The sequence below is a fragment of the Melospiza georgiana genome, chromosome 23 (genome assembly GCF_028018845.1).
Source record: "Melospiza georgiana isolate bMelGeo1 chromosome 23, bMelGeo1.pri, whole genome shotgun sequence".
NCBI classification, from domain to species: Eukaryota; Metazoa; Chordata; class Aves; order Passeriformes; family Passerellidae; genus Melospiza; species Melospiza georgiana.
Genome location: NC_080452.1, coordinates 8,922,280 through 8,948,360, shown reverse-complemented (window position 1 = coordinate 8,948,360; position 26,081 = coordinate 8,922,280). Strand labels below are relative to the sequence as shown.

The 26,081-nt window shown below is 52.1% G+C and overlaps 1 protein-coding gene across 1 annotated transcript; it reads right to left on the bottom strand.

The window, feature by feature from the left end:
• Positions 1-78: 78 nt before the first annotated feature.
• BLTP3A (bridge-like lipid transfer protein family member 3A) lies at positions 79-26,081 on the bottom strand. The gene is made up of 21 exons (XM_058039805.1): positions 25,970-26,081; positions 14,087-14,249; positions 13,285-13,323; positions 12,735-12,826; positions 12,386-12,575; positions 12,088-12,228; positions 11,380-11,550; positions 10,686-10,863; positions 10,282-10,368; positions 9,986-10,150; positions 9,415-9,557; positions 8,530-8,671; positions 7,895-8,088; positions 6,149-7,680; positions 5,733-5,929; positions 5,102-5,253; positions 4,870-5,017; positions 3,122-3,393; positions 2,704-2,812; positions 2,241-2,356; positions 79-1,830 (listed from the first exon to the last, which is right to left on the bottom strand). Exons 1-21 carry the CDS (start codon positions 26,011-26,013, stop codon positions 1,705-1,707), a joined length of 4,401 nt encoding a protein of 1,466 aa, XP_057895788.1. The 5' UTR covers positions 26,014-26,081; the 3' UTR covers positions 79-1,704.

The window sequence follows — 26,081 nt, the reverse complement described above, 5'->3', positions numbered from 1 at the left end:
CCCAAATCCAGGAGCTGCCCCAAAATCAGCAGTGTTGGGATGGAGGGGGAAGGAGAAGCAGGAAAAGAAAGCTGAGGCTGGAAGGAGGTTAATGAGTTTAATTCTGCTCCTGGTTCACAGAACCAATAAATGCATCAGTGGAAACAAACTGCAGCAAAGTTGCAATACTGCCTAAAATTCAAATTTAAATTCAAGTTCAGAGTTGCACATCCCCCCCCTCCCCTTGCAGGGGCCCTGTGAGAGGTGCTGAGGCCACGTGCTCTCCATGGCCCCTGTGCCAGGCACAACTCCCTGGGCTCTCACTGGAACAGAGGAAGAATCCTTAAATAAGAGGCTCCACAAAGTAAACTCTGATATTTACAATCTGTGGGGACCCAGGAGGTTTTGTCCTCCCACGTGTGTGGGTTTTGGGTTACAGTTCTTTTTACTGGGTCTTCAGAGCAAAGGAAATGCTTGAGTTCTTCAACAAAACCCATGGACTGAAGCTGGAATTCTTCACCAAAACCCATGGACTGAAGGAGCTGGAGCAGGAATTTGCTGTAAACACCCTGGCCCCAGCTGTGCTCAGCCTGCACACGTGGGAGGAGCTGTGGGGCCCTGCAGGCTGGGCAAACCCTTGGCAAAGCCTTCCCATACTCACACAAAATGTCATCAAAATTGGAAAAAGCAGAAGAGAGAAACCTCCCATTTCCAAGCAATTAATGAAGAAAAAGCAGGAACGCCGTGGCATTCCACCCCAGGCAGGCAGTGCTCAGAGCTCTTGTGTTCCCACACAGGGAGAGGGAGCAGCACAAAGTTTGGTGAAACAAAATCCAGATTCTGCTCGTGGGCAGTTCCTCACAGGGAGCTGCTCCACATGGGGGTGTTCAGTGATTTCCCTTTGGGATCAGGGCTGGCAGGTGGTTCTGGGGTCCCATCCCAGCCCTGCTGAAAGATTCCACCCAGTGCTGAAAACCCACACACAGCTCCTCCTCCCCAGTGGGGAACTCAGGCACACAAAGCTCTGAGCACAAAGTGCATCCCAAAAACACCCAGGTCATCTCCTGAGACCGAACCAACTCCCTCACCCCATTATTTGATAGTAAAAATTGAAACAGTGCCTTGTAAGGAATTAATCCTGCACCAATAAAGCCAAACATTGTGGGATGAAGTGGACTGGACTGAGTCTCATACACTGCATCCATCTCTACACAAGGAATTACTGGTGGGAAAGGGAATCTGAAGGAATTTCTGTGCTGTCCTGCCCCTGTTCTTGTGGGAATCTGTGTGCCCTGCTGTCCCTGACCCTTCTGCCACCCCTGTGCTGTCACTGCCCAGGTGCTGAAGGGACAGGGACAGGGTCACTTCACCCTGCTCCTGCTGTGGGCCTGGCCAAGAACACAACAGGGAAGGGTGAAAGAAGCAGAAACCCCAGCATGGACCATCTCCAGAAGTCACCACAAAAGCTGGAGGCTGAAAACCTCCCACAGATGAGGAGACATGGGGTATCCCCCCAGAATCTGACCTGGTGTTGGTGGGCTGACCATGGCTCAGTGCAGCCCTCCCAAACCCCTCCTCATTCCCCCATTTCTCTCAGCCAGCCCCCCTGTCCCTCCCTGCCCAGTCTCTGCAGTCTCAGCTGGTTTCAGTCCTGGACTTGGACCTGTTTGGCAGCAAAACGACCAAACCTGCCCTGCTGGTGCTGGTGCCCTGTCCCTGGCAGTGTCAGAGCTGGAACAGGGGGTTGTACTTCCTGATCTCCTGCAGAAGGCGAGCCTTGTCCATGTTGGCTTCTGCCAGGGCCAGTTTCAAGGTCTGCAGCTCCCTCTGCAACTCTGGCACCTGCTTGAGCTGCGGGAGACAAGCAGAGAACAAGGCAGGAGTCCTCAGGGTTCACAGTGAGCTGCTCCAAGGAAAAACCACAGCAGGAGCTCTTGGGATCAATTACACAGTGAGACACAACCACTGAGAGAAATTCTCTTTTGGGGAACCTCTCAATTCCTGTTTTTCCAACAAGGAACTGGACACAGTGGGGAAGATGGAGCCAATCAGAAAACAACCCCCAACCAGATTCTGAAAGGGAACAAGTGAGTTCATGCTGGGCAAGGTGCCCTCACTCCTCAAAACACCCATGGGAGGAGGCACAGGCTGCTCCTCGGGGCACTCCCTTCCTGCAGCTCACCACACCTGCCCAGCACTGCAAACACACCAGGGCAAAAGAGAATTTCCAGCTCTCTGCTGTCCAGGCAGCAGTGACTCACCTGCAGCCCACGTGCTCCTGCTGCTGGGGCTGATGACACAGACTCTGATGGGGCCTTCTGCTCCTCAGGGACTGACACAGACTTTTCCTGTTTCACTGAGTCCTTCCCCTGGGGAGCTGGAAAGCAACAGAACCCACTCAGGTGTGGACATTCACACAACAGAGCTCTCAGAATAAAAAAATAACTTTAATTAATTTATTTCCTTCTTGTTACACAGGGAAATAAAATTCTCTTTTCCCTTTTTAAATGGAGAAACTAAAAGGTAATAATGAATCCTGTCTGTGTGTGATGAAGGAAACACCAGACGTGAATTCTGCAGGGAACAGAGGCAGGGAGGGCTCCCACAGCAGGAAACACACACAGGGACTGCTCCCACCTCACAGCCCATCCTTCCCAGCACATCCCAGCCTCCTCCAGCACAGCCTGGGGGTGCAGAGGGGCAGTAAAACCAGAGGGAACTCACCTGTGAGATAGAAGACACCGTCATCCCTGCGCCTCACCACGATGTGATCCATGGCCAAGGTGATGGGGACGGGGCCAGGGGAGGTGGGGTACACTGGGGGGGTGTCATCCTGGAGGAACAGGAAGCACAGAAGGGATGAGCAGCTGTGACAGCTCTTGAAAGGATTTCCCTTGCCTGCAGTCTCCTCAGGAGCAGCGCTGGGTGAGCCCACCCTGGGGAAAGGCCTGGCTTTATGTCCAGGGTGCACAGGTACACACTCCCCTTGTGTTCCTTATTCATCCCTAGGTTTGGTTTTGCTTTGAGAACCAAAACCAAACAGTCTCAGGAGAAGAGAAGCTCTACAGAGGCCCCCAGCATTGCACACCCCTTCCCAAGTGCCATCCTGCAAGCGAGCCCTGCCCCGGGGGGAATCTCTCACCTTCAAGGTGATTTTGGCATCCACCACCTCTATCTCCATGGGGATGACCTCAGGGATGATTTCATCCTCCAGGAAGGGTCCCAGGCTGGCGAGGCAGGAGGTGCAGAGCTCGGTGGCCGGGCTGTGCAGCAGCAGCTGCAGGAAGCCGTTGTGCTCAGCCAGGGCCGAGAGCGCGGCCGCGCGCGGCCCCGACTGCAGGCGCAGGGACACCTCGGCCTGGGGCTGCCTGGGCTCAGGGCTCGCAGCCTTCCCCTCTCCTGGGTCTCCTAGAGCTGGGGCAGAGAGATCTCACTGCACAACGGGGCCAGTGGTCAGATATCAGCTCAGAAAGGGCATCCTGCAAAGCCCAGCTCGGCCCAAAAGCAGCCGAGTGACCTCGGTCTGACATTATCCCTCACAGGAGGGAAATCCCAGTTTTGAAGGACTAAGAGCCCACATCACTGAGCTGGCACTCAGCTGGACCATTTGAGGTCCCAGGCACATCCCTCTCTCAGCACACTTTAAAACTGGCCCATTTTGCATGTGCAGGACCTGGCCCAGTGCCCCAATCAGTCTACAGTGTCCAAACTCTGCCCCCAAAACTGTCCCAACTCTGCCCCCCAGAACTGTCCCAACCCTGCCCCCAAAACTGTCCCAACTCTGCCCCCAGAACTGTCCCAGCTCTGCCCCCCAAAACTGTCACAGCTCTAGCCCCAAAACTGTCCCAGCTCTGCCCCCCAAAACTGTCCCAACTCTGGCCCCAGAACTGTCCCAGCTCTGGCCCCCAGAACTGTCCCAGCTCTGCCCCCCAAAACTGTCCCAGCTCTGCCCCCCAGAACTGTCCCAGGTCTGCCCCCAAAACTGTCCCAGCTCTGGCCCCAGAACTGTCCCAGCTCTGCCCCCCAGAACTGTCCCAACTCTGACCCCAGAACTGTCCCAGCTCTGCCCCCCAAAACTGTCCCAGCTCTGCCCCCAGAACTGTCCCAACTCTGCCCCCAAAACTGTCCCAACTCTGACCCCAGAACTGTCCCAGCTCTGCCCCCCAAAACTGTCCCAACTCTGCCCCCCAGAACTGTCCCAACTCTGCCCCCCAAAACTGTCCCAACTCTGCCCCCCAAAACTGTCCCAACTCTGCCCCCCAGAACTGTCCCAACTCTGCCCCCCAAAACTGTCCCAGCTCTGCCCCCAGAACTGTCCCAGCTCTGCCCCCAGAACTGTCCCAGCTCTGCCTCCACAGCTGAGCCAGTGCCCTGGTTCACCCTCCAGAGCTCACCAGCCTTTCCTCATCCCTTGGCTCCACTGTGGCCACTGGCAGGACTGGGAAAGGCAGGATCAACAGCCTGGGAATTGCTCACACTTCCCCTTCAGTTTTGGAGCTGCTTTTGAGGGGGTTTTTTGGGTGACAGGAGGATAGTTGATTGTTTTAAGGTTTGGCTTTGGTTTTTTTTTTTTTAATTCAAATTTAGGGGAAGTACCGTAGACGAAAAGCATTTTTTTCAGATCAGGAATAACTTCAGTTTCCCTAGACAGCTTTATTCACTCTTTAAATTCATTTCATGCATCCTCAACAATTTAAAAAATCCCAATCAATGATTACTAGGCACCACAGAGCTTGACTGTGTAGGCACTTGGGAAACATTTTTCAAATGCCAGATCTGAACCCTCACACATGAGTTGTGTCTAATCCTACCCACCCCAAACACCGAGGCCCCAGTTAATGGAATATTCCCTGGGGGAGGCTGTTCTGCAGTCCCAGAGCAGCACCTTACCCACGTAGCCACGCAGGAACTGCCACATGCCAACGTTGTTCAGCTGCTCTGGAACCACCTTCATCACTTGTAAAGCCACAGACAAATCATCTCCTTGTACCTCCACTGCACAGTTCACATCACTCATCTTCAGCACGAGGACAGACACCTGAAACAGCCACCAGGAGCTCATTGGTTACAGCAAACACCTCCAGAGCCCCCAAGGGACAGAATTCCAGTGTCAGGCACTGACCAGCTGCAGACTGGGGTCCTCGCTCTGGGACGTGGAGCTGTTCACCTCAGGGGACACTCCACCCTCGTCCTCTGCCACCAGGCTGCTTCTGCTGCCCGTGTCATTGTGGGCTGGGGGAAGCTGCCCTGAAGAAAGGGGGTCCAGGCTGGGTTCTGAAATGGAAGTAACAACAACTCAATTCCATTTCTTTCTCTGGAAGCCCTGACATCAGTAACTGCCTGAATCTCTGGCCTCTCTGGAGGTACCATCCTCTGGAGATCCATCTCCCTCCAGCTCCTCAGATTAGCTTAAGCAACACAGGGTTGAAGTGAAAGATGTCCAGAATACCCAGTATCCAACCAGCCCTTCCTAAATGCTCTGTGCCACCCACCACCAGCACATCACAGCCCCTGCAGCCCCCAGGACACCACTGGGACGTGCAGGGTCACCCCACACTGATTCACCCTCCTCGTCTCAAAGAACAGGCACCTACAAAAGCAGAAAGAGCCACTGTGGGGCAACTCCTCAAGACCTTCAAAAACAAGGAGCAGCAAAAGTGATTCCATAGGAGCACGGGATGGATGAGCTGCCTGTGGCACAAAGCATCAGCCCTGTGAGATGAGGGTGGGCACAGAAAAGCCAAGGGCTTTACCAGAGTCTGTGAGCATCACGAAGCCATCACTGCCATCACTGTCCACGGACAGCCCGTCCTCGGGGCCACTCCCATCCACGGATGTGGTGTCAAAGGAGTGCTGGGATGAGGTTCTCTTCATGGAGAAGAAACGCATCCGGCCGCTGCCCGCCCCGCCCGGGGTCAGCGCTCCCTCCTCTGCTTTGGGCACAGAATCCCTGCAGAAAAACCCAACAAAAACAGTGATAGAGGCAGGCAGCTGAGCCCGCAGATGATCTGAGTGTTGGGCTGGTCTCTGACCACTTGCAAGTCAGACTTCAGAACCCTCAGAACAGCCCCAGAGATGAACATTTAACCCATCTCCAGCCCAGATACAAAGGACAGAAAGGGAGGAGCTCTGTCTCCCCTCCTGCAGCTCAGCAGCCTGTCCTGCTCACCTGGCCGGGGGCAGGGACAGCATCCTCTGCATGGTGGAGGTCATCTTGTCCCTGCTCAGGCTCAGGGCGTCCTTGGTGAGGGACATGGCCTCCTTGGTGAGGTCCATGGTGGCGTGCAGAGCTTCCTTGGTGGCGTCCTTGGTGATGTGCAGTGCGCTGGAGAGCTCCACCTCGATGCTCCGCAGCGGGACGAGCTCGGCCTGGCCATTGAGGGCAACACCTCCTCTGCCCGAGGGCTGCGTGTCCGAGGCTGGGCTGGAAGGGAGAGCAGGGGGGCTCTGAGGGTGGCTGCTGGTCTCTGCTGGTCTCTCTGCAACCAGGGCTTCCACAGCTTCGTGTGCTTCCTCTATCAAGGCTTTCTCCTCTGCGCCCTTACCGCGGGGAGCTGCGCTCAGGGCGCCGTCGCTCGCGGACCTCGGGAGCCTCTCCAGAGGGACACTGGCACCGGTGTCCTGGGTCCCACTGTCTTCTGGGAGCTCTGAGGTGCTGCCCAAGCCCTTCTCCGAACTGCTCTCTGATTTCAGCTCCTTCTCTTCAGCTGCCAGCCCCTCCTTGCTGTCTGAGGGCGAGAGCTCGGACTCGATCAGGCTGGTTGTGTCTGAGTCCAGGGACCTGGGCTCCACAACAGACCCTGGGACAGGGGCCATGAGCAGGGCCACCTCAGCACTGGGGAACATAACTCCCACACAAGCAGACATGGCATCTAAAGGAGACCCAGTCATTTCCTGGGTATCTTGGGCCAGCTGCTCCTGCAGTGCTTGCAGAACTTCCCTCATCCTGAGCAGCACCAAGTACTGGTAGTGGTTGAGCCGAACTTTGACGTGTACAGAGGAGGACATGAGCACGTGGATATCAGCAGAGGCTTCCAGCTCTTTACTGTCTACTCCATCATCAACTTCACAGTCAGATTCTCCCAAGACATCCATCGTGTCTGGAGCCTTGTAGATATTCCTCAGATCTTGGTCAGTCTTTGATCTTTGACAAATGCCGTGTTCTCTGGAGAGGTTCTCGTTCTTGGAGTGGTTGCTAAAGCTAGCAGAAGGCTTGATTTTCACCTCAGAGGTGGCCAGCTCCTGTCGTTTAGACATCTGAGCTTGCCCCCACCTCTTGGGCAGGCAGGCCCATATAGAAAGGGGAAAAGGGTCAACAAAACTAAGGGCTCTGCCCTTGGAGCTTTCAGCCCCCTCAAACCCCAGGGAGAGCTCACTGAAATTCACAGACCACAGGTCCTCAGAGGCAGAGGTTTTGTGAGGCAGCCTGCGGTGCTTGTGTGGCCTGTCCTCCACGTGGAAGGCGTGGCGCAGGAACAGGGTGTGCAGGAGGCTGAAGCTGCCCTGCTCCCGGGGGAACGCCGCGTAGCTGGAGTGGAAGAACTGGGAGCCCGCGAATTTCCTGAAGAGGCTCTGCAGGTCCTGGCAGCTGCAGGAGGGAGCATGGCGGGTGTTGGTGGCTGTCACCTCTGACATGCACACACACAGGGCCCGAGGCCTGTCCCGGTGCTCTGTGACTTTCTTATCCACGGGGATGCTGAGCTGCAGGGGAAGGAAGGTGAGACAGGAACAGCGGAGGTTTATTCTGGATGAGAACTCCAGCAGCACAAAGCAAACAAAACCAACACAAAATGCAGACAGAGCAAAGACAGAGGAAAGCAGCAGGTTTGTCTCCTCATTATGAACTCCAGCTATGTCCTGGTCTCATGTTTCTTTCACAGAGAGAACACTGGAAAAGGAAGGAAAAGAATGGTACCTTCAGCCTGAAGCCATCCAGCCGGACATCCACGTGCTCATCCCGCTTGCCTGAGTCCTCCAGCTTGTAGATGGCTTTGAACTGCTCCAGGCTGCGACACAGATCCAGGCAGAAGAGATTTATCCAGAGCACACTTGGTGTGTCCAGGGTGAGCATCAGGCCGTTCAGCTGCACGTACAGGTTTGGGCATGGAACTAGAGGGAAACAGATTATTGATAGCAGGAAAGGCCCTGGGTGCAGAACCTGCCCTGACAGCACCAATGCAGGGGTTTCACCACTCCTGGGAGACACATCTTGGAAGGTGAGAAGCTGTGGTGCACCCAGAGGAATAAGGTGACCCATTGGGACAGCACCCAGAGCACCCCATGGCCCTGCTCCAGGGCTCTCAGTAAGGCTGAACCCCAGGAACTGGGCAAACAGCAGCTGCCGCAATTCCTTCCTGTAAGCACAGCTCTGCTTCCACATTGTGCACAAACTCCATCCCACCTTCCCACAGGGAAACAAAAAATTAGGATGGCAAACATCAGGAAACCAAACAACAACAGACAGAGAATATCTAACAGGGTTAACACAGCTAGACCATTGATGAGTCTTTAAGAAACTTGTGAAAGGAGGTGCTAACCTTGATGTATTACCTGGAAAGTCCTGATTGTCTGGGAAGTAATATTCTGTGAATTCAATATGGATTGCAGAGACCTGGTCAGGGAGTTTGAAGATTTTTCTGCTACAGGAAAGCAAGGTGGAGGGTTTCTTACTTTGCTGCCCAGCTGTAGAGACCTGAAAACAGAAGGAAATGCAGTGGTGCAGAACTCAGACTTGGCAAACCCAAGTGCCCCAGTGACCCCTCAGTTGCCTGTATTCAATCTGCCTCATTTACACATCAAACATACAGTGCTTTCAAGCAAAGACATAATTTTCTTCTACCTGCTGATATTGCCAACCCCTCTACTTTGAGGCAATTTAGCTCTTTGTGTCTCCTGTCACTGCTAGTAAGAGCTGTGACAAGCAGAATTAGGTGACATGAGCAAACAGAACAGAAATCTGTTACAGCTGTCTGCAAGATCAGCAAAACCTTGGCAAGTCCATCATAGTATCTGGTGCTGCAAGAGCAAAACCAGCTCTTGGATGGACACAGGGCACATGGATGCAGGGCCTGATCCAGGGCAGAAAGCTTGAGGTCAGACTTACTCCTCCTTTTTTGTCAAAAATGCACACCCTCACTGATTTCTCAAAGGCATGAAATGCTTTACACTGAGCGTGCCTGATGCTTGGTGTAGGAACAGAGGGCAGAAACCCGTGGTTAAGCAGTTCCCTCTGACCATGAAAACTATCAGCAGTTCACCCTTGGGTTTAAAGTTTTACAGACAACATCACAACAGCACTTAGGTTCTCCGGGCAGCGTTTCGGATGCTGCAGGATTAGCACGATCCTTTCAATCATATCGTGAATTACACATTGCATCACATAATTTCCTTTCTGGAAGTGCCATTGCCACGTGCAGGCCGTGCTGAGGTCCCTACCTGGTGCACGTCCAGGTCATCCACCCGGAGCAGCACGCAGCTGGAGCGCAGCCGGTGCCAGGGCGGCTGCCGCAGCCGCGGGAGGCTCGTGGGGGGAGCCCGGCCCTTCTCCGGGGGGCTCCTCTGGGGGCTCTGGGGAGGCTCTGTGGGGACAGACAGGGCGTTGGTCACCTTCCCTGCACCATCACCTCTGTGCTTACTGAGCAGAACTAACAGCACCAGAATTAGAAAGGGATGAACACAGCTGGGCAGGAGAAACACTGAGGACTTCTGAAGGAAGAACACTGTGAAAGGTGAGTCTGCTCTGTGGCAAGAGAACACACTCCTAAGCCAGGTCTTAAGTATGAAATTTCATCCTTGTATCTTATGGAGAAACTCAACAATAATCCACTGCAGCCCGTCCATCCTTGCTGCACTGCTCTGCCAGCCACTTTCCTATGCCATTGTATTTATGATTTTTAGAGTGCTATGCATTCCTTCACCAACAAATCATCCTACTCAGCTGGGGATGAGCAACTAAAGATTTTGCTGGTACAACTCCTGCTTCACTGGTTTTATCAAGTACCTTTACCTGGTTTCCTTTTGAAAGGAGAAAGTGGAGTCCTGGCAAACATAGGGTCTGATTCTTCATAAAACTTCTCCATCTTGCTTTGAAATTCACTGACCAACTTCTTTGCCCACTGTCCCCTAGTCTCCATCGCTTCACTGTACCTCACCCAATGCTTGCAGGCATCTCCTGCAGAAAAGCAAAGACTCCAGCTTTAAAAATGCAGCTTCTTTCTTCTAGTCCAGCCTGCGATCATAGAACAGCTCTTTAAACTCATTTTTTACGCCCCTCCTCAGGTTGTGAGGCCCCAGGCTCCCTACCTGCCCTGTGGAAAGGATAATAATCAAAAGCCATCCTCCTGAAGGTCAGCTGGATGGCACCGCCCAGCATGCCATGCTTCTGAGCACCTGTGAGGAACAGAGCACAGGAAACCATGGTCAGCTCTGCAATCTGAGCCCTGACCCAGGAGAATTCAGAACCACACTGCTCAGACTGTCCCCGCTGATTAACTGACACCACAGCCAGGATTGGGGTACCATCTTCAGCAACCTGCACCAAAATCTTGTCCTAGGCCAGGAGAAGGACACCTCAATCAATGGTTTATACGGTAAGAACCAGGCCTGGAGACTCAAATCTCAAACTGCAAAACCCCAACCCTCTTCCAGCCAGAAAATCACTGCCTTGGCTGTTGTTTTTGCCTCTGGATGCTTCTCCCCTTGCTGACCTGCCTCCCGGGCGTGGCTGTCGTCACAGATGTGCAGGTCCAGGCGGGAGATGAGCAGGTGGTAGGAGGATTCCTTCATGTCGTGCTTGTCAAAGTACTGCCCGATGCTGCTGGCGTTGGGGCTGGCTCCAAAGGGCTGAGCCCACGACTGCTGGGCACTGGGAGCAGGGGGGGTGATCTGTGCGAGAGGGACAAGCTCAGGGAGAGCTCAGAGAGAGGGAAAACACTGAGGTTATAATGCAATTAATCAGCTCACGCACATCTTCCAGCCTCTAAGGCATCGGTTTATAGCATTGAATTGGGGTTCCCAGGATCTGGATCCTCTCCTGTGCTCTCACCTTTGTCTGTGGCTCTGCCAGCTGCTTGCACTTCTCTTGGATCATGTTTTAAGATTCCTGGGCAAAAAGGGCCAAGTACTCCCCATGCCTGCTGTGCAACCTCACTGCACTGTGTGTGCATCCCTGCTTCCCTGGAGCTTCCAACTCCAGCAGAAATATTCCTCTTCCCTCATCCTTGACTTGGAAAACGCATTTTATTGGCAATGAATCCCACTCCTTTGGTCACCTCATTACCCCACAGTCCACATGGCACTGACCAGAGTTCCCATCAAGGAAAATGCTGTGAATATGGGCCAGGTGCCACACAAACAGAAACTGCCCTTTTCCCTGGCAGACCAGTATCCAAACTCACTCACCTGTACAGACTCTGGTGCCAAGCTTTTCCTCTGCTGAGCAGATTTCTCCATGGCTTCACTCAGAGACTCAGCATATTTCATCATTGCTTTCAGCTGAGAGTCTGTCAGCACCCAGAGCAGGTCATCCAGCAGAAACATCAGCTTGGAGGCCACCACGTTGCAATCTTTGGTCTGAAACAGCAAGGAAGGTGTTAGGGACTTCAAAAATTTGCTCCACAGATAGAGTCTTCCCAAAACACAGAGGCAGAAAGAAGGGAGGCTGCTGTGAAACTCCTCTGAGAGATGGTATCTGGTGCATATCCACAGCACCTCCTCTCAGATGGATAGCAGTCAAAGCCACCTCCTCTTTAAGAGACAAATTGCTCACTGCTTAATTCATTTTTTTTACATCATCACATTCCCACTGACAGCTAAAAATCAGACTGCCAGGTTTTCAGTTCCCAGTAAGGAGATGACAGCTCTCCTTAGGATGTTCAAACAGATTGAAAAACTCACTCCATCCACGAGATCCTCCCCTGGGAAAGAACCTGCTTTGACATTTGCTAAGAACACAGCTGTCTCTGACAGAAAACATGGAGAGATACATCAGTTAGGGCTCAACATTTCTGAAGGGAGAGAGGGGCTGTCGAGGACTGTGGGAGGAAATTTGCATCATCTCTGCACCAGGCAGTGAGACCACATCCTGCAAAGCATGGAGAAAACTCTCACCCTTCTCTTGAGAGAGATCTGGATCCTCCCCTGGTTGGTGATGAGTCTCAGAGGAGTGGTGATAGGATCCTGGTCACCATTTTCTGTGGCATCTGCCTCTATCCGCAGGGTCTGCCAGGTGAGCTCCTTGAACGTCAGAACCTGCCCAGGAGGGAGGCGAAAAACAGGAAAATGCTGAGACTTTCACAACTTCAAGGATTCAGAAAACTCCCAAAACACTCAGAAGACATGAAATGAAACAAGAAAAGATCATTCATGACACTTTTCTCTGTGACGCCAGTACAAAGGCAAGGCTCACCTCTCCCCTCTGCGGGTCCGTGATGCGGGTGAGGCGCAGGTCACTCTGCTGCCAGTTGGGGTTGACACTGTAGCCCTGGAGCTGCCACAGCTCAAAAGAAGCATGAAAGGCCTTGGAGTGAATCTTGATGGTGATGGAATTGACAACAATAAACATCCCCTCCACGACTTTCTCAGCAAAGCCATATTCACTGCAAAGAGAAGATCCCCCTCATGAGGCCTGGCAGAGGTAAGGCTCACACAGAGAGGTTTATAAGCAACACCAAAGGCACTTAAACCCTAGAACAGGGAGGCCAGTGGTGAATCAAGGAGAAGAGCCCCAGCAGGAGCTGCAGGGCTCAGGGTCTGACCTCTGTCCAGCAGCAAGAGCGATGGGGGACTGTCCATTGGGCGGCCGAGGCTCCTCACACGTCCTCATCTCCACCTCCACCTTGTCCAGGTACTGCAGAGACACAAAGAGGGAGCCATGAACACCACAGCCAGCCTCAAGCCCAGCCCACCAGCCCTGGGGTGAGATTCCAGGGCAGGGAGAACCAACTCTGGAGTCTCAATGCTCCAAGAGTCTCATGTGTTAAAGCTCTCACACCATCAGTGTCAGTGGGAAACCTGAAACCCCAGGAGTGGGGAAGCAACCAACAAAAAACAGGCACAAGGTAGCCCTGGACTTCCCTGAGAGCTCATCTGGCTCCATCCTGCAGTGAAATGAGGGACCCATGGGAGGGTCCTTGTCCCCTATGTGCTAAGGCCCTGGAGGATTCGGGTCCAAAGAAAATTTGAGCCCTCGATGGTTTCCCTCCCCAGAATTTTTCTCAAGCAAAAGAGATTAAAAAGAGTGAGGAAGAAAAGGAATAAAAGAAGAAGGGAGAAAGGAAGGAAAGAAGACAAGAGAGGCAACATTACCAGGCAGATTGGGTGTGTTTTCAGCTTTGTCCACTGGATCTGAAATGATAAAGTTGGGGTTATTAGAGTGATATTTGCATTGGAAAATTTCAGAAATTGCAGGAAACCTCCTCAGCCCAAAATCTGAGCCCCATTTCTCTGAGAAATGTCTGCAATGTCTCATTGTATCCAGGTGAAACTGAGACACAGACAAGGGAAAAGACATTCCAGACACCAGATCTACAAACCCAGCTGAGCTTTTGGATCTCATATATCATCAGGAGTAACAGATATTCTGCAGGTCAAATTCTGCTGTGGGGAACATTCCTGGCCTTTAAGAGTTTACAACTAACTGCTGCTGTTACTGGAAGTCACACAATTCTTTTGAAGCCTGTGCACAAACCAAAAAGCTCCATTTTATTTTCATACAGCAACGTTCACTCTGCAGTTCTTGTAGGAGGGAGAACAAATGTTTGTTACTAAACTGAGCAGATCTGACTCTAAAAACAGAGCACATCAGATGAGTAAGACAAGCTCATTTTTACTGTCACTTGGCAGAGTAGAATCATATTTCTTTTATAGAAAGTCTCTTTCATGTCCTTAAAACTTTTGAGTTCATGTAATGCAACAGTGCTTAGTACCACGTGCAATCAAACAACCTAACAGCTTATAACAACTAAAAAACCACATTGTTTTTGCTCTAGAAAGCACAAGGAGGGAGAATTTGTAAGAGTTCAGTCCGCAAAGTGCAAGTCCATGCACAACCTCAGTGACTCTGCCTGTAAATGGGTAACTTCATCCACTCAAAGCTGCCTCTGCTCACCCTGATGGAGGCCTTGTTGCAGTAGACCCGGGTGATGGCGAGCCAGGTGGGCAGCTCCAGAACATTCTGCAGCACCTCCTCATCCAGCTCCAGGTTGGTCAGCTGCCCCTGACCCTTCAGCGTGCTCAGGTTGATTTTGTCTGGAGAGAGATTCTTGGTAAACCTACAGGGGAACAAAGAGAAAACTCACAAACAGTCCCCAGCAAAGCTGCTGAGGCTGCAGGAGCATTTCAGAGCTATTTTAATAGCAGAGTTTGTTTGCTGTTTTGTTAAACCTTTTCTGACATTTTTAAACCCAAAGCAAGTTGGTCGCTCCGGAAAAAAAAAACATTTCTACACTTTGACATTTGGAGGATTTTTTTTTTTTTGTTTTAAACTAAATTCAGGTTAGAGAAACTGAACATTTCCTTCTAAACCTCTGGATCCTGGAAACCATCAAAAATGCCCTAGGACAAAACCAAAGAAAACCAAAGCCAAACTCCAACAGCTCAGCAGTTTTACTGCCCCCAGAACTGCCGTGTCAGCGGTGGAAAGTTTAATTCTCCAGATTCTTTTCACCCAGGAAAGCAAAAGATCATTAATGAATGACTTTTGTGGCTGTCTCTTTTTAACACCATCACTGCAGCCCAGCCTGCCCTCTGGCCAAACAGCACCTCCCCTCCCCAGAGCCTGCCCCAGCTCCCTCCTCTGATTTCTCTGCTTGAAATTCCTCCTCCCCAGGGCTGCCAGCGTTCACCTGCCCTGGGTGCAGCCCTTCCCATCCCTCATGTGCCCAAGATTTCAGTGTCATTTCAGTGTTACCCTGCCCTGTGTGCAGCCCTTCACACCCCTCATGTGCCCGAGATTTCAGTGTCATTTCAGTGTTCACCTGCCCTGTGTGCAGCCCTTCATACCCCTCATGTGCCCGAGATTTCAGTGTTCACCTGCCCTGTGTGCAGCCCTTCACAGCCCTCATGTGCCCGAGATTTCAGTGTTCACCTGCCCTGTGTGCAGCCCTTCACATCCTTCATGTGCCTGAGATTTCAGTGTCATTTCAGTGTTCACCTGCCCTGTGTGCAGCCCTTCACACCCCTCATGTGCCCGAGATTTCAGTGTCATTTCAGTGTTACCCTGCCCTGTGTGCAGCCCTTCACACCCCTCATGTGCCCGAGATTTCAGTGTCATTTCAGGGTTCACCTGCCCTGTGTGCAGCCCTTCACACCCCTCATGTGCCCGAGATTTCAGTGTTCACCTGCCCTGTGTGCAGCCCTTCACATCCTTCATGTGCCTGAGATTTCAGTGTCATTTCAGTGTTCACCTGCCCTGTGTGCAGCCCTTCACACCCCTCATGTGCCCGAGATTTCAGTGTCATTTCAGTGTTACCCTGCCCTGTGTGCAGCCCTTCACATCCCTCATGTGCCCGAGATTTCAGTGTCATTTCAGCATTCACCTGCCCTGAGTGCAGCCCTTCACATCCCTCATGTGCCTGAGATTTCAGTGTCATTTCAGCGTTCACCTGCCCTGTGTGCAGCCCTTCACACCCCTCATGTGCCCGAGATTTCAGTGTCATGCATGAAACACTTGCAGCAGGACTGCTCAGGAGCAGGGGATTCTGGTGTGAAAGCTCTGACTTTATCCAAACCAGAGTGGTCCCTAAGGAACCAGAGGGGCCAGTTCAGAGGGCAGCAGATGACAGAGGCTGTACAAGTGCTATCAACACTTCTCCAGGTCAGAGAACCCCTCTGTGGCAGCAGAACCCCTCCTGTCTCCATCAAGCCTCTCTCCAGTGCAGGAGCTGCCACCACGAGAGCAGGGGGCTGCATTCCAATGCCACTTGAGGAGTTCCTGCCAGACAACTTTCCCACCACTGAATCCAGGGCTCATTTCACACATTCCTCCACGCCAGTGCTAATTCTCATTCTGCACAGTGGTCCAGGAGGCAGGAGGGAAAGAAAGCCCCCATTGTCAGCCTAAGCAGGAGCAGACTCAGTCACACTGCCCTGCCTGCTCTGCCCTGGCACCCACAGTGTGGGCACTGCTCCGGGAGGGGCACCAGGGGCTCCTGCAGCAGCCACAGCTCCAGGAGGGCAGCAGGAGCCAGAGCCACACTGCAGCTGCTGCACCAGCTCAGGTGTAGCACAAACCTGCCAGCTCCCCTAAAATCTAGAGGAAAAGGGTGGGAAAACTACTGGAGCTGCAGCCATGCATTAGCAACCTACAAAGCTACAAATGTATGGCAAAATATATAAAAAACATCATTCTCTCCCTTTAGAGACTTGGCAATATAGAATTACAGGTGACACGCTGTCCCCTCCCTGCCCTGAGCCACAGGGACACGCTGACAGCTCACACCAATTTTACACCATCACTCCCTCCAACCAAAGGCTCCCTGTCTGAACACGCCCAGGGAGGTGGCTGAGGTTAACCTGGCCTCTCAGCATCAGCACCAAGAAACTCAAAATTGCAGAGTGTGTTCCGACAGCTGCTCCACTGGCAGGGAGCACTGAGAATCCATAAGATTTGGGCCTGGAGTCCTGCAGTGAGCACCCACAAACCCAGACAGGGCTGAAAACGAGAGCAAACGCCTGCAGAGGCAATCCAGGAGCACCCTTGTGTTGTGTCAGAGAAGCAGCCCTGCTGAGAGCTGATGTCACCGTGCCTGCCTGGGATTGGATGCCAAGAATAAACCAAGCACAGCATGGACAGGTAGGTAATACCCAGCACTAAAGCTCAAACCAAACATGGACAGGTAGGTAATACCCAGCACTAAAGCTCAAACCAAACACGGACAGGTAGGTAATACCCAGCACTAAAGCTCAAACCAAACAGGGACAGGTAGGTAATACCCAGCAGTTAAGCCCAAAAGCTGCTGTGGGCAGTGATCAGCTCCCAGGCTGAGCTTTCTCACACCTGCACTGAAGGATCATCCCAGGGCTGGAGCCTCATCCCAGGATAAGAGGGGAAGCTGCTTTCAGCTGGTAATGCAGAGGAAAAGTACAAGTGTTGCCTATAATTCTATATTGCCAAGTCTCTAAAGGGGGGGAATGATGCTTAAGCTTTTTATATATTCTTCATACATTTGTAGCTTTGTAGATTGCTAATGCATGGCTGCAGCTCCAGTAGTTTTCCTACCCTATTCCCCTAGAATTTAGAGCAATAAGCTGACCTTCTGAACACATTCCTGAAATATTGTTTAGTCTTATTCCAAGGAGGGGAACCTACAATAAGGCATAATAAGAAGTGGGGCAGAGAACCCCTTGGACCAACTCCAGGGGTAGGTTACTGGGGCAACTGAATCTCTTATAGGATGTACCTGTTAGATTTCCTAATTAACATTATAAAATTGTAGAAATTCAATTCTGGGCGTTCCCATCACCAGCAGGACACCTGGAAGCTTCCCAATAAAGGTCAGCTTTTTACTTTACTATTCCAATACAAGGTTTTTTTTCCTTTTGATTACAGGCAACACAAGCACATGTCTGAAGCAGGGCATCACTTTTGTTTAGTGTGTAGGTGTATCAAAAATACCAGCACACTGTGGAAGAACCAAAGCTGTGAAACAGGACACAGCCTGGAGTGAGGTATGAAACTTGATCCAGCCAAACCAAGCAACTCTTTATCACCATCTCCAGGGAAAGGCTGCAGAGATCCTGCTGGGCAGGTACCAAACCCGCCTCAGTGCACCCAGGCTCCATTAAAGGATCCTTTAATGAGGCATTCCATGCACCAAAATGTGCTATTCCTCCCCCAAAGCAGAGCTTACAGACCCCACCCGTGATGGGACAAAGGAAGCTGGAGGTTCTGGAAAAAAAAAAATAAACCTCAAATGGAAAAATGGAAACATTTCTTTTAAACCAGGGCCCAAATTTCTCAGGGTATGTTGCCCATTGTCAGCCCCTGCTTTCAGCTGCTGCCCTGCACAGGAATCCCAGACCTTCCACTGGAATAACCTCCACACCTGAGCCACCTCCCCACCCACCTGTCACACCTGTCCCAGGTGAGAGCTCCTGAGAACACAGAGCCCACAGGTGCCAGTCCCTGCTGCTCTGGTCAGTGCCAGGGGAGGCAAAGCAGCGAGAGCAGAAGGTGTCAGATGTTTGCTGGCAGGCTCTCTCCATTCACACTCACCCACAGCAGCAGTCCTGGCTGCTGGCTGAGGGAAAACTGAATGGAAATGGTGAAAATGGTGCCTATTGGGGAAACTGACACCAGAGGACATTTGCACTTTTTTTTTTGCGTTTTTTTTGCAGCTCCATCAGAAGTCAAGCAGAGCTGAGCCAGTAAACTCACAGGGCAGCATTCCTTTTGAGCCTGCTGGGATTACTCTGACAAAAGTCAAGCCTGGAAATCTATTTGCTCAATCATCAGCTTGACTATATATCAAAACATGATGTCACTACTGAAAACAACTGCCCAGCTCCTCAGCCTGCAAATCCAGAGGCCACAAACTCACTGATTTCAAGAGGAATTTGGGTAAATCTGACCACTGGCCCAAAGCCAGGCTGGAATCATAAATAAATTTATGTCCACATTTGTAGCTGTCTCGCCACACTGTCTCCAACTGAGCAAATGCATGGCCAGATAATGTCAGAAGACATCTGAAATCATAAAACTCCTCCTCAGATCCCTGTCTCATTACCCTGCTTGCCACATGGATCAGGAACCTTCTCAAATGCTCAGTTTCTGCCTCAGCCCCCTCCCTGCAGTCATCCCTGGCTGTTGCACACAGCCACCACCCCAGCATTTCTATTAATGCCTTTGTCACTGTGGCTATTTTGTGGGAGAACTAATTAGCTGTACATCAGTGACCTTGATTTTGCTTAATGACAAGCAAATTCTCTTGGCAGAATGAAGTGCGTGGCTTGTGACACCAGCACAGCTGCAGGGAGCAGCTGGGAAGTCCCTGCAAACACAGGTAAGGCAGAAAGGAGGAACTGATCAGCCCAGTGGGAAACCAGCCCAGGAACCACTGGGGGCTTTGCAAGGGAAGGGATGAGGATTTTCTGCTTTAATTTGGAATATAAATATGTAATTTAATCAATTACGACGGGAATTGGACACGGGGAAAAAACCCCAACAAATATATTCTAACCAACACAGATTTGTCCTTCCCAAAAGTCTTTTCAAGTGTTGCCTGGTCTGGTTTTGGACAGGGCATTTAGTGGGATTTCCATCTTCCTTGGGAATATCTTCTGCAATCCAAAAATCTCTGTGATGGGACATTTCACCTCAAATGAAAACCTCTTATCTCAGATGCCATATAACATGTTTACTAGAACAAAAGGTTCACAACTGCTAAAAGGAAAGGTCAGTGACTTTCCAAATCAGGGCTGCTCTCAAGGAAGGCACCCAGCAGCAGCTTTAAGTGCAGCACACATGACTGAGGATGAACTTAAAAATAATTCTGGAGGAAATAAAACTGGGCAAGTGATCAAAACTTCTGTAAAAAGGGAAAAAATAGCTGCCTCAAAGACGCACAGGAAGAACTAAAAGCTTTTTCAGGAAGAAAAGCCATTTTACCTCCTCAAATTTTTGGTGCTAGCAGGGAGCACTCTGTCTGAGAGTGGGCACAGAGCTGCTCTGCAGACCTGCACAGGGGGAAGAGAAACTCGCTGAATTAGCAGAGGATGGGACCAATTACTGCAGCATGAGATGCAGTTGGTATCACACCCTCTTAGCACAAAGCCATTTAGGGTTTAAGGGAATCCCATCAACACCAAACTGCCCAATTGTTAGGAAGACAGAAAGCAGCACATTTATAATGATCTCATCACCTGTGCACAGCACCCCAGATATGCTGGGAGGGAGGGAGGAACTCCTTCCCAATGGACAGTGTGCCTGAGAAATTCAGCCTGCTTGGGTTACAGGGCAAACAGTTTCCACGTGAGGAGGTGCCAGCCCATCCCACACTCCTTATCAGGGTGGATTTGGGCACATCTGGTGTCCCTGTACACACAGGCCACTGCTGGTGGCTTTCCATTATCAGCTTTCTGTTTTTCCAGGCTTCAGCTGCACTGAATGGAAGGCTGGGCCTCTCAGCCAAACACAAAACATCCTGATAAGTCAGCAGTTGTCCTGGCTCTGTGTTACCTCCTGCAACACACCGAGGGCTAAGGGAAGGCTTAAAAATTCAATTCAGAGTTAAACTCACAGGGAGAAAATTCTGCATTTCCAAGGAGATCAGACAGAGCCGTGACACAGAGCAGAATTCCAGCCCACTCCTCCCAAGGCTGCAGCCTCCCCTGGCACCGAGGACACTTTCTTGTCTCAACAAACGTTTCTCTAGAGCATTCTGAACTTCTCTGTTGTTCTCTAGAGCATTCTGAAGGCTGGGACACCTTGCTTCACACCCACCAGCACCTCACTGGGCACTGGGAGCCCTGGAAAACAAACCAGGAGCTCAGCTGAGAGCAGAGCCTCTGCCAGGGGCTGAACTCCACCTTCCCTTTGCTATTTCCAGCTCCCTGCCTGGACACACTCAGCAGAGTTTAAATGCCAGCTGCCCCATGCTCTCAACAAATCCGGAATGCAAACCCTCAGCACTTGCCAGGGAATTTCCCAAACCTAATCCTCAAGCAAACAACAGATGAAAGAAAGCTAGAAAGAAATCCTGTAAATATAAGCACTAGTCCAAAGTTCCACTCCTTCACCCTGCAATCACTTTAGCCACCAGTGTGCAGAAACAAACAGGTTTTTCCCCAATTCTGACTCAACGGAGCAGCTGCAGGGGAGGCGAGGGCTCAGGGATAGATAAGAAAGAAGAAGTCCCCTTCCATCAGTGAGGCTGAAGGACTCTGGAGAGGCTGCACAGGGCCAGTGCAGGGCTCTGCAAGCCCAGAGCTGCAGTGAAGGAGCTCTGGCCACATTTTCCTCCTGAGCTGCTCGAGTGTAATTTACCCCTGCTGCAACAAGAGTCTATTTAGCATTCCAGAAACAGCACACACGTGTCTGGAGCCAAGGAGAAGTGGCTGGAAACGCTTTGCACCCAGCAGCTCCATAAAACTGATCCCTTGGTTCTCCCAGCAAAGTGCAGCACGGCCAGCATGACTTTGCAAGGGAACACTTCAGACTCTGTGAAGGGAAAATGCCACGTCCTGTCTGTGCCCACTCCTCTTCCCCAGCCAGGCTTAACAAAGAAGAGGCAGATCTGTGTTACTTTACTCATAATAGCCTGCCATCAATAATTCCACTACATTAAAATTTTTAAGAGTAAAAGAAGCCACCAAAATGCACCAGGAAAATAAGGTATTTCCCAATTCAAACACTGAGTAAAAGGGTTTACATCCAGCCTTCCATGCTTGGCTGGGCACAGCCTGCAAGAACTCAGAGACAAGCTCATCACCAGGGGTTTGGTGCTGCACCAGCAGCAGCTGTGGGACCTGGCAGAGCTCCCTCCTCATGAACTGCCTCATAAAGTCCTGCCACAAACTGCTTCATGCTCTGGACCCACCCTGGGCACTGGGGCACCCACGGAACCATCACCAGGACAAGGAGCACGTGCTGAACTGCAGGAGCAGGATGTGTGCGGATGGAAAAGTCACAGTTTCTATCAGCCTTTAACAGCTGGCAGCTCTGTGGTTTCATGTACTTCCCATTGCTGCAACAGCTATTTTAGGCAAATGATCATCTTAGAGATCAGCACAGAAATTTCCCTGATCACCAAAGGAGGATATTCAAGCAGCTAAAGCCAGAATTGCAAAGCTGGTCAGAGGTTTTGCTGCCTAAATCACGTGAGATTCTGGAGTTTCCCCAGGCCATTCCCAGATGCAGTTTCTTTGCTTTCCTCCTTACCCACCACGCTCGCTAAAATTGCTTCCAGGTAATTTATAACCAAGGTCAGGAAACTGGGAGAGGCCTGGAGGGCTGGCAGTAAGCAAATCTTTTATTGGTGGTAGCTTTTCCTGGCCCTGAGGGTGTCCCAGAGCCCTCAGGAGCTGCGTGTGCCATCCTGTGACTGCAGCAAGGGCACAGCTGCAGCGCAGAGCTCCGGCACGCAGCGATGCTGCAGAACACTTCAGGGCAAGGGAGAGCAAACAGAGCAGGGATTCAGGGTCTGTTCTCTTACAGCAGCACCCAGACTGCAGCACTTGGGCAAGAAATCGAAGCTGAGCAGGGAAAGCGTTCTTTAGACTCAGGGAGTTCCCCACGCTGCTGTGCTGGCCAAAGGCAGAGCTGGTGGCATGGCCTGACTTGCCTGGTGCAAGCCACAGAGCCCATTCCAAGGATTCCTGAACGGCACAGAGCAAATCCCATCTTCTTGGTGGAAGAACTGCTCTACCTCATCTGCCCAGATGGGTCCCCTTGAGATAGCACATCCAGTTTCTGCCATCCTGACCCCAGGGAGCCTCTCACCCCTTGGCAGGATGACCATAGGTTCAAAGGCCTTTCTGTGCCCTGCCTCAGCCTGAGTGCAGGTCTCTGATGGTGGGGATGGACAGGGAGGAGTCACAGCACTGAGCAAGGAGCCCCAGACATCCCCAAGGCCAGCTGCAGAACAGGCAGGGCTCGCACACAGCACAGTGCTGGGTCTGGGAGCCAGCTCTCAGCTCCTTGTGTTGGCACAGAAGCAGAACAACTGTGTGGGAGGGGATAATGCCAAAGGCATCTCCAGGGCCAGGAAGGGATTCTGAGATGCTCACATCCAAGCAAGGAAACAACAGCCCCCAGGAGCCCACCTGCTCCCAGCTCTGCACATGCTGCACACCCACATGTTCAGGTCCAGAACAAACTGCAGCCACACCATGAGCCTCCCTGGCCCTCACTGACCCACCAGCTGCAAACCACAGAGGGCAGGAGACAAGGCAACCTCTCCTGGAAAAAGGGATGCAAGGTCTAATCCCTGGAGTGCAGAGGCTCTCCTCCATCCCTCCACTGAGGTGCAGCACCATCTGTGAGGAGCTACACGATGCTGTTTCTCCTGGCTGAGTACCTGACCTGCCCTGATAAACATCTCAGTGCTGCACCCTGCACATGTCATTCCCTAACAATATTTTAAATTTTGTTTCTAAATCCTACATCTCACTTACCTGAAAAGGTGGCTCCATCCTGTGCTGAGGACAGTTTGCCAAATCCACACTCTGCTATCCACTCATTTCAATACTGCACATCTGTTCCACATCTGCCTGCACCGGTGACACACGCTCCTCTGCAAACAGGTCTCATTTTCCACACAGTTTTTCCTCTCTGGTAACTGTAACCCCTCTGGTTCCTCTCATTTCTCCTCTGCTCCCTTTTCACCCCACTCTCAGAGGTTCCCAAAGTTACTCCCCAGCTGCAGTTCTCTGGGGTTTCTGTCACAGTAAGACACATTTATGGTCTGCCCTGTGTTCAGACCTGCCCCCAAACCCCAGTCCAGCTGCTCCTCTGCTGACACCAGCTTTTATTTCTTCCCAGCAGCACTGCACGCTGCATTTCCTCTGGAAGCCATGCCTGGTGTGCCTGTTACTCCACAAGCTCACAAGCTTCAACACGTGTCCCAAAAGAAAACGTCACAAAGCAGCTGTTACAGGCAGCAGGGGATAAAACCTCTCCAAGGAAATTAAATAAAAGCCATTTTGGCAAGGATTCCCACTGCAGTGCTGAGAACTCAAATCCCAAAGTGGCTCATGAAGTTGAGGCAGTTGGGCTTGTGGATAAACAGGGCCTTTGTCACACCCTGAGAACGCGGATCTGCTGGGCTACGCCAACACTGCTCGGAACAAAAAAAAAAAGACAAGGAGAAAAAGCTCATTCCAAATAGGGCCAGGAAGAGGTAAGGGCAGCTCACTGATTTTATTTTAAAGCATTAGATGTGCTTCCATGGATAATTACAGGCTGGGGAGCACAGCCGTGCTCAGAGGCAGCAGCTCTGGGGGAGTCCCTGATGCTGGGCTCCACACACTCCCCAGCACTGCAGCCCTGTGCCTGCCTGCAAGCAGCAAGAACTGAAACCACCTCATCTGTTTGCTTTTCCGAGCTAAATATAGGACAAAGGAGTGAAAGGCGCAGATGGCGAAAGCTCGGCAAGTTTTTAGGTTTCTCCTGCTCTAGGAATTGAAGCTGCTGAAGGCACAACACAAGGCTGAGCCTTCTCAAATTCCTTCACAACTGGGCAAAGCCCGGCTGTACCAAACCCTGCTGGGACCACTCAGGTGATGTGGGATCACAGGAACAGTCGGGTGAAACACCTCATTCACATCTCCCTGGCCCAGCTGCCTCTCCTGACCGCTTTCTTGCAAATTTCCACATGGAAGAGGGACAAAAACACACCCCCGTGCAGAAAGGACTCCAAGCAGAGACACAACAAAAAGAACAAGGAATTATTTCATATGCAAATGTGAGCAGAATATAAAGGCAGATTAATGATTCAGTAGCAAAATTCTTCCAGGCAAATGAGCGTGGCTGAAAGAAAACCCAAAGGGAGGGTGAAGATGAGGTATTTGGAGGAAACAAAACTGAAACAAAAGGAATTAATCTTTTTTATACACGATTAAATTGGGTTCAAATTTCATTTCTGCAAAGATCCACAATCCTTGTTCAAGTGAAAGGCAGAATCAGATCAGTCAGCCAAACAACAAAGTCCAGCTAGGAGGAAAACAGGCAGAGATGCTGAATGTTTTGGGACTCCTTGTTCTCCTTGGAACTGCCCAAAGGATACACAGGTGAACATTAAGAACTGGCCTAATCAGAGGGAAAAAGGGGCTCTTTGGGTAAGAATATGCTGTAGCAACGGTAAGGAGAGACTGATATACAAAATTAAGCAAAAGCACCAGCAAAACTGTATTTATGTAAAGAAAGAGAATTGTCCATGAGAAGAGCACCCAGGATAACACCCAGCTCTGTTTTACCATCTATCAAGAACTGCTCTTACCCACCTCTCTGTGCTATAAAATACTTCAACGCCTCCGTATCAAGAGGCTGAATCTGTACTGACCACACCACACCTGTGCGAGGTGAATGAGACAGAAAGCTCAGAAACTCGGGGTGTCAGAAATCCATTTAAAGCAGCTCCATCACTCCTCCTTCGGGACAGCGCCGAGAGAACCAGAGCATGGAGAACTGGTGACTCCAACACAGACCCTGCCCTGCCCACTCAGGGTGTGTGAGGATGGTCTGGGGCTCCAGACACACCTCAGAGGGCTGGGATTCACGGATCGCACCAGCCCTGACCGCACACAGGTCACTGCAGACCCCTCACTGCGCACCTGAGCGCGTCCAGCAGCAGGGACGGAAAGGACCTGCTCAGAAAGCACAGAGGACAAACGCTGTGCAGTGCTGCGGCCTCACCTGCGCCCTCACAGGAGGCACGGCACCTTTCTGTGCACGCTGCCCGGACCCCGCAGCGATGAGATAACACAGGCAGCTGTTTTATCGCCGTGAAGGGAAACTGAGGCACCGCTATGCGCCCGGGGCCCGCCCCGAGCAGCCGCGGCCGCTGCCGCATTTCCCGGCAGAGCCTCACGCCGGGAGCACCGGCATTTCCACAACGCCCCTCGGGTGAATTTCACTGAAACTGACGGAATACAACGCCAACACCCCGCTAGAGCTCTGTTCCCCTCTCGCCTCCCGAACTTCCACTGCCGCCAACCGCGGCCCAGGGCCGGCACCGACACCGGGCAAAGCCGGGCTCGGAGGGCTCCGACCCGGGGAGGGGCGGCAGGGCCAGGCTGGGCCCGCTGTCCCCGGACACCACAGTGCCCACGGCCCTCGGCCACCCCCTGACCCTCGGACACTCCCTCGGCCCGGCGGCTCCCCGGCCCGAACGGGCGCTCAGCCCCCCGGGCCCGGCAGCTCCGCACCGGCGCTGCCCGGCGGGCCCCAAACGGCCAGGCCCGGCCCTCGTCCCCCGCAGCCCCCCGGGAGGAAGAGGATGAGGAGAATGGGCAGGATGGGGAGGAGAAGGAGGAAGAGGAGCGGGAGCCTCACCGGGAGAGGTGCTTCAGGATCTGCTTCTTGATGATGCCCGCCATGCCGGGCCGGCGGGTCAGGCCCGCGGGCGGCGGGACCCCATCGCGCACCGCCCGCTCCGCTCCGCTCC

What these genes read in the sequence shown, in the direction of transcription:
- BLTP3A (XM_058039805.1), bottom strand. Translation starts at nt 26,013, where the DNA reads ATGGCGGGCATCATCAAGAAGCAGATCCTGAAGCACCTCTCCCG. An exon ending in GCAACAAGGCCTCCATCAGG is followed by an intron (nt 13,324 to 14,086) that starts GTGAGCAGAGGC and finishes TTATCATTTCAG; the next exon opens with ATCCAGTGGACAAAGCTGAA. An exon ending in CGGTGTCTTCTATCTCACAG is followed by an intron (nt 2,357 to 2,703) that starts GTGAGTTCCCTC and finishes GTTGCTTTCCAG; the next exon opens with CTCCCCAGGGGAAGGACTCA.